At 33.7% G+C, this 13,320-nt stretch overlaps 1 protein-coding gene across 2 annotated transcripts in view; it reads right to left on the bottom strand.

The window, feature by feature from the left end:
* Positions 1-5,120: 5,120 nt before the first annotated feature.
* Positions 5,121-13,320, bottom strand: part of LOC135202051 (serine/threonine-protein kinase 10-like) — a 22,552-nt gene continuing 14,352 nt past the window's right edge. For both annotated transcript variants that reach the window (XM_064231318.1, XM_064231319.1), the window contains 2 exons: positions 5,597-5,751; positions 5,121-5,343 (listed from right to left, as the gene is read on the bottom strand). In XM_064231318.1, the coding sequence (XP_064087388.1) occupies positions 5,121-5,343; positions 5,597-5,751 (378 nt within the window). The remainder of the gene's footprint in view (positions 5,344-5,596; positions 5,752-13,320) is intronic.

Below are 13,320 nucleotides of genomic sequence, written 5' to 3'. Positions count from 1 at the left end.
CACTTTGTTTATTTTATTCCTAATTGTTCATGTGTAGTTCTGTCCCATGAAATCTAATTATTTTCATGCCTATGTTTCACTGTTTTACTGAGGCTCTAAACTCTATCACTGTTAATTTTCCTTTTAAGGAAGTTATTAGTATTTGAGTAAAATGGTTATGAAATTTACTATTTCCTTTGCACTTTGATTTTTGAGACATGCCATTATCAAAAAGTTATTTTCATGCTCAGAACTGTGCCTTAGCTTTACTGTATGAGAAATTTACTGTAAGGTGGCATTTTTGTCTGTATTTTCAGAAATGATTTTGAATTTATTAGACGATTTACACTGACTTTGTGGAAGATGAATATATGAATGTAGAAGAATGTGGGTGTCTTTATGAAACAGTAATGAATTTCAAATTGTAACTTTTTATATAAATGCAAGGTCAAGTAGGATAGACAGTCTTAATACCTTCTTCTAGGCTAGTCCTGAAGAACTCAGGAAAAAGGAAAGAAATGCAAGGAGAGGAAGGCTAGGGTTTAACTGTTCAGGGAGAGATAGACCCACCCCTTAAAGGAAGGAATTGTTTTGGTATAACAGTAGGAGGAAGAGAATCCTTACTCTGATTAGTACTGTGGAAGGAAAGTAGTCAGTCCAAGAATTACAGAGTTCCACAGAAGTGGCTTTGATGGGTGCCAGTAAGAGGAGAGAGACGCCCCACATTTCTCTCGAGAGCAAGAGAATCAAGATATAGTGGTACCTTGATCTATGAGTGAATTAATTTACAAGTTTTCCGAGGTATGAGTTGTCACTTGGTTGATTTTTTGCTTCGTTATGTAGCAAAAAATTGAGGTACGAGCTTGAGATTGTGCTGCTGTGTAGATGGTGTAATGACGAAAAGTAAGATAAGCAAAGAAGAAAAAGTAAATATGCATCTTTTCCATAAATCTTTTAAGACGTTATACTTTACTTCACTGTATTCAATAAAATACATAGTACATATTCTCATCTTATTTTCTTGCTTCTAGTTAGCATATACAAATATCCAGATAATTGACTTATATGAGAAAAAGATAATTTTTCGTTATACAACTTGTTTTTAAGTCGAATTATGACTTGAATACATTTCGTTGTGGTTGTGAACTAAATAATTTATTTTGTTAACAGATTGTGTTGGCGGCATGTTTATTGAGTAAAAAAATTATGTGATTACTTTCGCTATTTTCACTTTGTTTCATTGTAATATGAGCTTTACGTTATTTGTCTTTTAACAGCATGAAAAGAACAGTAAAATGTATTCTTTCAAGCCCAGTAGCTTTGATTAAAAGGATTTTCTCTCAATGTTACCTACAGTTGTGTTTGATGGCATAAGTTTACGGGAGTTTTAACCTTTTTGCCGATGCATGATAATAGTCATTAGCAGTTTGAAAATTTTTCTCAGCTTCATCTACAATTAAGTTTAACAGTATATTTCCTTGTTGATTTTTTATCTATAGTGAATAAAGTTATTATATAAAAATATCTGAGTCCTATTCTACACAACATCATTTATAACATAACTACGGTAATTTTTTACTATCGTATGATGGTTGAAATACAAGCCAAACGGATGTTGTTATCCAGTTCGGAAAAAAAATTGTTTCTCGTTCGGTTGTTATGTCTGGACTCATTTATGCAATGAGTATAAGGTTAAAACAATACTTTCATCATTCTCTTTTGCTGTTTTTGAACTTATTTAATTAGAAGATGGGATAAAGTTAGGCTATTGTAATTTGGTCTCTCTTGCTTCCTGATTGTAGGTTGCTGCCTGCACCCATTGCAAGCAAAATTTTAAAATATTTTCAAAATATTATTTCATCAGTATTAATTGATAACCCCATCATAAAATCGGATTATCGTAAGATGAATTATCGTAACTTGAAGATTACCTGTACATGTTATAAAACCTTATTATATATTATGTTTATATACAATATTTGTTATTTAGAGATTTATTTTCCTTATTTGGTAACATGAAGTATAAAAATATGGGGTGTCATTTTGAGGGTTGGAATGGATTAAGGGCATTTTAAGTATTTTCAATGGGGAAAAGTGATTTGATGTGCGAACAAATTGAGTTACGAGCTCGGCCATGGAACGAATTAGTCGTAGGTCAAGGTACCACTGTAGTTAGTTGGCGCCTGGTGGCAAGGGATGTCCTCCAAGGATATTTCCGCAGGGAGCAGGGCACTTGGAGGGGTTGTTATTGTCTCCTCGTCTTCATGTAATGAAAAGGAATATCTTGGATTCAATTCTCTCAAGCAAGGAGGCAAAAGGTTGCATCTCAAATATGAAAGCAGTGTACCAAGAAAGGATGAAAAAATTCATCTTGATGGTTTAATATAATTTGATTGAGGACAAGAATTTATGGCATGTAAATAATAGTTTTTGCAAGTTTTATGGAAGGAAATAAGGTATAGTTGTTTTATTCTAGACCAAGGACACTTTATTGATATGGTAAGTGAGAAAATTGATTTGTAAAGTGGCAGGGATGCCATTTTAGGACTGTGTATCCTTATTGGACTTGGTAAAACATTGTCAAGCTCCTGGTGGTTTTTTTAAAGCGTAAGATTTTTGGAGGTCCAAAAGTGCTTGTGGTAAAATGCACACTTTTGGCTTACCACTTATGAGCATTTATTGCTAGATGTTAACTTATTTTTCATGATAGAAAGCTGTCTATGGTTTCATTTTGAAGCCAAATAATTTTCTTTTGGTGTCTGAAAATTTAAAAGAAAGTTAAGAACAGGTTTCTTTACTTTTTGAATAAATATAAGATTTCTTTACTTTTTGAATAAATATTTCTGAAAAAACAATATAGGTATTTATAAATTCTTTTTGCACCATGAAAAAGTATGGTAAAATTCCATTCCAATGATATGAGATATATAAATATACTTTGTCAGTTTGCTGCATATAAGAAAAGGAAAAAAGGCAAAAATTTTTATGATTTCCCATTTTGGAAAGAACAGCCCCTACTTGCATAGAAGAGAAATCTGTCTGACAATGCCATTTGAATGCAGAGGAATTGAGTTTGTATAATATCAAAGGGTTAAACATGATACAATAATAATACAAGTGATCAACTGCATTGTACACCTTCATGTTGGGAAATGCATGACTTTTTCAGTGTCCGGCAACCTCCCATACCTATTCATTTATTTGACCAGAATACTTAGTCAAAAATCTTTGCTGCCATAGAGATGGCATTCTTTACTGGAGCAAGTTGTAACTCTGTCCCTTTGGCTCATAGCATTAAGTTAGTTTTTATTTCTTAAAAAAATGTTGAATGGTGAAGTGTGAATTACCCATTGCAATTCAAACTTCATGCTTGACGGACAAAATAACGAGCTGAAGTTGAAAAGTTTTATTAGGTATCTTTGCCCCCCATTCAGGTGAATGGAAATTTGCTGAATGAATCTGAGGCTTTTAACTATTCTTGGAGTAACTTTTCACTTGCATCTGACTTTTGAGAAACATCTAATGAAATTTTCAGCAGATGCTGCATGAAAGTTAGCTATTGATTGTAAGGCGCCATATATTTAAAACTGATAAAATCAATGCAACCTCTTTTATGTCATATGCTCATACTCCATTTATTAGAATACTGTTCGCCGGTGTGGATGCCTGCTTCTGCCAGAGATTTCTCTTTTAGATATAGTGGTTTGTGGTGGTTGGTTTCTGTTTACTAATACTTAGTAGTAATTATGACTTGGACCATCGACGGATGGTCTCTTGTTTGTCACTTTTTCGTAAGTTCATTTAAACAGTTCTTTTACATTCACAATTGATCTGTGATCCCCTTTATCTGCCGAGAGCAACCAGATTCGCTGAACAGCAGCACCAATATATATATATGACTGTGGAACAGCCTCCCAGAGGAAGTTGTTCAATTGGAACTTCAGAAGTTTAATTGAAGGTGCTATACATTACTACCTTAATACTATTCTCCTTGTATTTTAGTATTTTTTTTATATATTTGTCAATTTGTTAATGTATTTTTTCCTTTTTTAATAATTGGGGTCTCTGCTTTCTGTATTTCCTTTACTTTTTCTTACTACTTTCTAATGAACACTATTCTTTTGAAGTTTGAATTTCAAGTTAATGGCCCCTGTGGGCTTGTTCCATATGAATAGGCTTCGTCTTCTGAATAATAACAGTAATAATAATAATAATTATTATTATGGTGTGATCATGATTATTATTATGGTTTAAACGGTGCACCATCAGGCTTTGAAGGAATGATGTGACTTCCACTGGTTACCAATACGTATACTATAATTTAGTGTCATAATTGGAAAAATTTCTTATTGTAAGTAGTATTTGTATTGTATAGTGTTTTTGATAATCTTATAACAATTTCTTTTCAGTTAATAATTCTTGTTTATTAGTGAGGCACTAATAATGATCTAAGCTGCATATTTTGAGGCTTAGGGTTTTACGTTGTTCTTTTCAGTTAAATTTTTTTTTATCAGTTAAATTTTTTTTAATTAGTGAGGCACTAATAATGATCTAACCTGCGTATTTTAAGGCTTAGGGGTCTAGGTTGGTGTAATTGGTTTTTTGCTTACTATTAATGACTTTCCTTTCTTGCTTGTGTTGGAATGGTAAGGTTTCCTAGTTTCTTTTTTCAGTTGAGGTATTCATCATGTTTTGTTTGGCTTATCTATAATTATATTAAAGAGCTTTGGTTATTCTGCAGGTCGTAGGTATTGGTTGGTATGACCCTTTTACATGTAACCGTTTGAGGTCTGTGGACTTTGACTACGCATGGTTTTCTAGCTGTAAGTTTTTCCATTTTTCAGATTTTTCTTCTTTGTTTTGCATTTATATTTTATCTTCATATTTTTCAGATCTGTTTTATTAGATTTTCAGGTTCTCCAGGCATTTGTTTTGTATTATTGTTGATTCAGCATGTTTAATACCCCACTGTAGTAGTAGTAGTATTATTATTATTTTATTCACAAGTGAATATCCTACAACAAATGTGTTGAAATCGTATGTCAATGTTCACAAAAGTACTATCAACTTCTCTTCAACTTCTGTATTGTATGCTATGTTGGGGGTAAAAATAGAGGAAGTATTTTTTAAATTTATGAATTTCAGAGAGTCATTACAGAGATCATTGCTTCCCACCTCTCATTTTCTTGTCTGTCATTTTCATCATCATCATCATCATCATCGTCTGTTGAAGAGGGAGAAAAGTCAGGAAGGACGTCCTTCACTCGAGTTCGCAAGCGACTTCCTATTGTGTTTTCCCTTCGTTTCTTTTTCTTGTACTCCATGTACGACTTCCAGTGAGTTATTCCCTTTTGCAAGAGATGCCTGTATGTGTGATATGAATGAGATCATTATTTAGAAATACTAAAAAAAGATAAAGCTACTATTTTGTAATGGTATTAAAAATGCTAATAACAATACAAGTCTGCTGCTTATTCTTAAGCTTTATAGTACTGTACCTTGGTTCAGGTACTCATATTTGTCAAAGATGAATATGTTAGGGTTAAGTTACTTACAGATAAAAAATATATCTAAAGGTTAATACGACATATAACACATTTCAGTCAATTGTTAATACCTCCTGTAGTGCTCTTTTGCATACTGGATCTGTGTGCGTCTGTGAAGTAGGGAGTCGGTTGCCCACCATTTCCATATCCATAAATAACGACGAAGGAGAATATTGCTGTGATGCTGGATGGCTGTATGAAGTTGGTGGTGTCTCATTTCAGCCAACTTTGGAATGTCATTATAATTTAATTAACATAAAAGGAAAAGCAGACAATAAGCATTAATGCACTCTCATATTAGCAAAAAAAATATGTATCTTTAAGTGTGTTAAAAAACCTTACTTGTGGGAAAAAAAAGATTAGAATTTTCTTGCAGTTTAGGCATGCTTCCAGTTGTTCAGTGAATTAGAGAACAGTGTTCTTGCAGTTACTTGTAGGTTTAAATGGGGCAGCAATATAAGTATGTAGTAAGTGCCATGTGCCGTTACATAGGCCCAGAGACACATTTTGGATGACACTTATATGATGTAGGAATTTAGCATTCATATGTTCCCATGGTAGTATTTATTAAAAAAAAAACACAATATCACGGAATGATCGATGTACTGTTTACTTTAAATTATAATTAACTAAGTACAACATAATACATACTCACATGGTTTCAGTAGTATGTATTAGTGCCATACTTAACCCTTAAACGCCGAAGCGGTAAAAAAAAAAATGTCTCCCGTGTGCCGGAAGTGTTTCAGAGTGAGCGCGGAAGCGGAAAAAATATTTTTTTCAAAAAATCACAGCGCGCTTAGTTTTCAAGATTAAGAGTTCATTTTTGGCTCCTTTATTTTTCATTGGCTGAAGTTTTAGTATGCAACCATCAGAAATGAAAAAAAAATTATCATTATCATATATAAATAATGCGATATATGATAGCGCAAAAACAAAATTTCATATATAAATTGTATTCAAATCGCGCTGTGCGCCCAAAAACGGTTTAAAGGTAACGCGTTACTTCTTTTTTTCGTTGTAATGTAGAAACTAAATTGCGATCATTTTGTTTGGTTATATAAACACATTGTAAAAATTTAAAAGCAACACAGAGAAAATATTATCACAAAATAATGCATGAATTCGTAACGCACGGATGTAAACAAATATTTTTTCAAAAATTCACCAATAAATCTAAAATATTGTACTAGAGACTTCCAATTTGCTTTCAAAATGAAGAAAAATGATTGAATATTACTATACTGTGAGAATATTAGCTTACAAATGCAGTTTTCGACCATATCTGACTAGGTAAAGTTGACCGAATGTCGAATTTTTTATATATATTTTTTTATATGCAATTATTTCGGAAATAAGAAAAGCTACAACCTTCAAATATTTTTCGTTTTATTCTACATGAAATTGCCCACATTTTCATATATAAAACTCTATGAAATGCCTAATATGAAACGGAGCAAATATTCCGAGAATGGAACGTACGCATTTTGGAGATTTGTGGCATAGAATCCGCGCGCTGAGAGAAGGAAAGATTTTTTTAAAAATTCACCATAAATCTAAATATTGTGCTAGAGACTTCGAATTTGTTTCAAGATGAAGATAAATGACTGAATATTACTAAGACTGTAAGAGTTTTGTTTTAGCTTACAATTGCGTTTTTTCGACCACATTTCGGTAGAGTCAAAATTGACGCGAACGTGGGTTTTTTTTTCCTATTATCGTGATTTATATGCAAATATTTTAAAAATGAGAAAAAGCTACAACTTCAATTATTTATTGTTGTATTCTACATGAAATTGCGCACATTTTCATATATAAAATAAAACTTTATGTAACGGCTAATTTAAAATGGTGCAAACATTACCACAATCGCACGTATGATTTTTTCGGAAGAGTTACCGCGCGGACGTAAAGAAAATGTTATTTCTTTCATAAATTCACCATAAATCGAAATATTGTGCTAGAGACTTCCAATTTGTTGTAAACGAAGGTAAATGCTTGAATATACTAGAATATAAGCGGTTTAGCTTACAATTGCGTTTTTTCGACCATTTCGGTAGAGTCAAAGTTGACCGAAGGTTTGAAAATTGTCACTTATCATTTTTAATATGAAAATATTTCAAAATTGATAAAAGCTACAACCATGGGTTGTTTTTTAGTTGTATTGTGCATGAAATTGCGCACATTTTCATATATAAAACTTTATGTAACGGCTAATTTAAATGGTGCAAACATTACCACAATCGCATGTATGATTTTTTCGGAAGAGTTACCGCGCGGACGTAAGGAAAAGTTTTTTCATAAACATTCACCATAAATCGAAATATTGTGCTAGAGACTTCCAATTAGTTGCAAAATTAATTTAAATGATTGAATATTACTAAAATATTAGAGTTTTAGCTTACAATTGCGTTTTTTCGACCATTTCGATAGAGTCAAAGTTGACCGGAAGGTTGAAATTTTGGCACTTATCGTTATTTATATGAAAATATCTCAAAACTGATAAAGCTACAATCATGAGTATTTTATTGTTGTATTCTTCATAAAAATGCGCACATTTTCATATATAATACTCCATGTAACGGCTAATTTAAAATGGTACAAAAATTATGTCAAAGTGACGAAATAATTTCCGAGATGTGTCACAGATACTTTTTAGTGTGGCAAGAAAGAAATTCGCGCTTGCGCGCCTGCGTAACGATTGTAAACAAAACAACACCTTGATCCGTAAACTCCCAGCATCCCCCAAGGCGCGTGATTCAAGAGTTTTTGGCTGGTAGGCCTAAAAGTATTTTTCCGCAAATTTTAAAAAAAACTTTTGTATGTTGACGTAAAATACGTCCAGTCGGCACCCGAGAGACAAAAAATGTCGACGTAAAATACGTCCAGTCGGCGTTTAAGGGTTAATGTAGTAAAAAATACATAAGGTATGGTTCTGGATATAAATATGGTGTCTTATTTTACTTAGCATTTTCCTTTGTTTTGTTTATGATGGCAAAATGCAAATATTAAAATGCTTATATGATAAAGTTAAGTGAAAGTTTAAATGGTTCTTGACTTTGTTTTTAAACTCCTGAAGGTTATTTGCATACAAAACAGTGCCTGTCATCACAGTTGAAAACTTTGTCTGGTTTCTCTTTCTCTCCTGTAACTCTTACTGGAAATATGAAAGTGGCCTCTTCCTTGACAGAATCAGCTTCTCTGGCAATTCTTAGTTTTCTGAAAATAAAAACGATTGTGCCGGCTTTGTCTGTCTGGCCGCCGCACTTTTTTCTCTCCCCCCCTCATATCTTATCTTAAAAACTACTGACACTAGAGGGCTGCAAATTATTATGTTGATCCACCCTCCAATTGTCAAGCAAACCAAATTGCAGCCCTCTCTATCCTCGGTAGTTATTTTAGGTAAGGTTAAAGTTAGTCATAATTGTGCATCTGGCAATGATATAGGCCAGGCCGCCAGTGGCTCATACAGCATTTTACTGAGGCCACCAAAAGATAGATCTATTTTCGGTGGCCTTGATTATATGATGTGCAGAAAGCTCTTCAGCACATATTTTACTTGCTGTTTTTAAATCTGACCTGATTCTTGAATGTGTGCAGCCATCCTGTACTTGCAATTAGTGGCTTGTCCTCACTCATTTCAATATATTCTTTGCTGAAATCTGTATAAAGACCTCTTTTACAACTTTACTACTCGGGCAGTCATCGTCATTGATTAACATTCTAAGCTTTGCTTAAGTAGGATTCTCCACATTTTTTATGATTATTAAGTAGTTTAACCAAACCAATGAACTATCTATAATGCTGTCACAGGGTTAGCCCCCCCCCCCCCCCCCCATATGTGCTGAGAAACAGTAGACATGTAACTGCATTGGTAGGATGCTGAAAAGGACTAGTATTGCATATAGAGTTTGAAATATAATATGAGATTTTAATTTTCATTTTTGTTAAAATGTCGAGATTGAATATTTTCCAATTTTGTTAAACTGAAACTACTTAATCTATTTACTTTAAAAGGGGAGCCCAACTGTATGTTTAATTTATGATTATTTACACTTTAGTTTTGATGATATGCTATTTGCTCCATAAGAATAAATTTAATTAAATAGCATTTGATCAAAATTTGCTATAATTCTCACATTTCTTTGAAAACTACTACTCACAAAGGAGCAGCATTGTAGTGCTGGGAAAGATGCTGTTTAGGATGCCCAATAGTACCTTACCATTTAAATACTTTGAGCGGAAGTGCCATGTACATGAACCCATGTTAGGGGTCAGTGTGCATACATTATGAGCAAGATATTACCTGCTAATTTTTATTCTTAACTGTTTTGGTGTCCCATTGAGGATTTTATGACAGTCTAGTATATTGTATGTCTTCCAAGTGGATTTTGAAAAATTGCATTGTGAGGTTTATAGTGTTGTAAACATCTTGAGCATGTCTACCAGGTGAAGTAGGAGGTGTATGGTGAGGCTTCCAAGCCTAAGAAAATGTGCAAGAGCTTGGTAGTGACTTAAAGTAACCATGGGAGAGGTGCTAAATAACTGACACAACCTTCAGACTTTCTATAAGGAGTCAAGGGTAATTTTTTGTAGGTCATAAGTAATATGAGTGGTCAAGGGGTGACGTTAGTTACTTAATAATGTTAGGAGAAGCTACTAATGCTGATGTGGAGACTGTGAAGATGTTGTCATGAATCTGGGAGGCAGTGAATTTGTGATGGTTATCAAAGAACCAAGCAAGTCTTGAACATTGATGAGATGGATCTCTTTTGGAAAAAGATGTCTGTGACTAAATTTTCATTATGAGAAGAGAGGCTCCATCTGATTGCTAGCCCTTGAACAGTATTCCAGGTGGTATAACATCCTCCTCTTTCTAGAAAATGGTCTGAGTTATCCATAGGCCATTGAAGACTGGTGTCACAACACAGAGATAATTGTTTATTGATTTCAGTACCACCTTCCTCATCCAGCCATTGAATCAAAAGATCGTGATGCTCAAGGCCTGCAATCAGTGGTGTGTGATGAGAGTCTTGTTGGGTTTTGTAATACTACCCCTGATAGGGTGGTACTTGTTTGTGGTGAAGTTCATCCTACATGGAACCCTCCTCATTGGAAGGTATGGCCTGCACATGTCCATGACAACAAGAGCTTCGTTTTCAGGGAAACTATTTGTGCTGGGTTTAAGGGAAACTATTTGTACTGGCATGGTTAGGTCGTTGCCTGGTTGAATGAGGTAGAAGAACATGTTGCTGAGTTGCTTAAGAGTCTCAGCAAGCCATGTACCAACGTGGAATTGATATAGCTTGGGCAGGAGAAGGCAATAGAGTGCAGAGTTCAGGGAAGAAAAATTGAATGTCCCTGAGATGATAGCAAGAGCTGTTTTTCCGACATCCTTGCGTAGTTTGAGAATGCCCTTAGGTTTATGAAGTTGATTGATCCTGACAGCTCTAGGAATGATGATAAAGTTTCAGCAATCCATGGTGGCCTTAACTGTACAGGATGTTGGAGGGGAAGAAGTGACATAATTAGCAATCTGTTCTTATTGTCCATCCTTCTTCATGCACATCCTCATCTACTCATCTGCAGTTTATCCCAACTTCTAACCCTCTGATATCTGGTGCAGAGCCTTTTGTGATCCATCATCTCATTGTTCAAAGCCATTCTCATCTAGACAAGAAACCCTCTCTGAATACTACTCAAGAGGCCTTCCTATTCCCTACTAGCATACGGAGAAGCCTAAACTAAGATGACATGGCATTACTAAATAATACCACACCAGATACAACCACTGAACAAGACACCCCAGATCAAGAAACAACAGACTGCACCAGGTATAATGTCACGCAACAGCAACTTGCCAGTGACAATTCGGCAAGTAGTGACGTCATGCAACCACCTCCTCCAACCAACCAGAATCCTGCACGGAGAGGTGCCCTCCCCTTACGACGGTCTGAGCGACTACTGCAGCGTCAGCATAGGACCCACCTCTGATCTTGAGGCACCCACCAACAGGGGATCAGCAGCTGAGTCAGTTAGCTAATCAGAATTCGTCGATAAGGACCCCATGCTGTGCAAAAGGCTACACATACCGTAGGACTCCCGCAAGAACTTCAGTCCCACAACACCTGCCTGACGATGTCCTTTTGGGTTTAAGGACGAAACATTGAGAGAGAGAGAGAGAGAGAGAGAGAGAGAGAGAGAGAGAGAGAGAGAGAGAGAGAGAGAGGAGAGGAGGAAGAGGGAGCAGACGCCCTTGAGCAAGAGGAATCCAGAATGAGTATCTTTCGTCAGTTAGGCTTAAGATCCAATTTGTACTGCTTTTTGTATAATATATTCAATTTGACAAATACCACATTTGTGACGTGAACCCCCCATTTGGCGTTTCAATAGCCAACTTGAGTACAGAAAAAAAGTCAGTAAGAGGAAGAATAGAGAAACTGCTATACAAAATAAATGTGGGTGGAAAAGCCATTATTTACAATAAAACCTGTATTAATAAAGGTCTTCTTCCAGCAAATGATAATAATAATAAGTTACTATGCCTATCTCTGAAGGAAATACGTATGTACAGTAAAAGACTGGAATGAGGACAAAAAAAAAGTGAGTTAGGTAGCATAGAAGTAAAATTCAAGATGCAGTTCCTCAGTCCCAAATTTTTTTTATTTAGTTTTCTTTTGAGAATTTTTATTCAAAAGTATAGTACGTAATTTCAATGGTCGTTGATGGCATTCTTTGACTTCTCCCAGAATCTTGAATAAATAGGAGACCCATTATATATATATAATATATATATAATATATACTATCCATATATATATATATGTATATATATATATATCTATATATTATTATATATTCTTTTTTATATATATATCTATATATATCTTATATATGTATATATACTATATATATATATATATATATATATATATATATTACATATATATATATATATTCTATATATAGTATATATATATATTATTTAGTATATATATAGATATAATATAGTATATATATCTAATATATATAATATATATATATATATATCTATATTATATCTATATATATATATATATATATATATATTAATATGTAGTACCTCGAGATACGAAATTAATCCGTTCCGAGGCGGCCTTCGTATAATGAGTTTTTCGTATCTTGGAACACCATTTTACATGTAAAATGGCTAATCCGTTCCAAGCCCTCCAAAAACACCCCATTAAATTTCATAATAAAGCTAAATTGACCTATAAACAATGAAATACTACAACAATTTGGACCATTCAATACCTAAATTAAGAATAAAAATCCAAACCTGTAAATAAAGTGTATAATTAGTGTACAAGAAATATTATTACTGTAACGTAAAATGTCGAAGTTTACCTTTCGAGTCAGGCTATCTCCGAAAGTGGCGGCAGAGGAGGAGGAGGAGGACAAACGGCAGATAACGTACGTAACGTACGTTACACTTAACTTTACGAAAACACATAAAAAATTTAAGGAAAATTATAAAAATAAAATTTACGAAAAACATTAACAAAACTGTAACATTTAACTTACAAAAATCTAAAAATTACGTAAATTTTTTTTTTTCTTTTTTTTTATTTTTAACTTTTTTTTTTTGTTTTTTTACTTTTATGTAGGCCCTTTTTTTTTTTTTTTTTTTTTTTTTTTTTTTTTTTTTTTTTCTTTTTTTTTTTTTTTTTTTTTTTTTTTTCTTTTTACAGAATTTCAACTTCATCACCACTTTCAACGTTCTGATTTTCATCACTTGGTTCTTCCTTTTTGCTTTC

Source organism: Macrobrachium nipponense, chromosome 30 (assembly GCF_015104395.2).
Source record: "Macrobrachium nipponense isolate FS-2020 chromosome 30, ASM1510439v2, whole genome shotgun sequence".
Taxonomy (NCBI): domain Eukaryota; kingdom Metazoa; phylum Arthropoda; class Malacostraca; order Decapoda; family Palaemonidae; genus Macrobrachium; species Macrobrachium nipponense.
The sequence above is the reverse complement of the archived record's forward strand: the minus strand, read 5'-3'. Positions and strand labels throughout refer to the sequence as shown.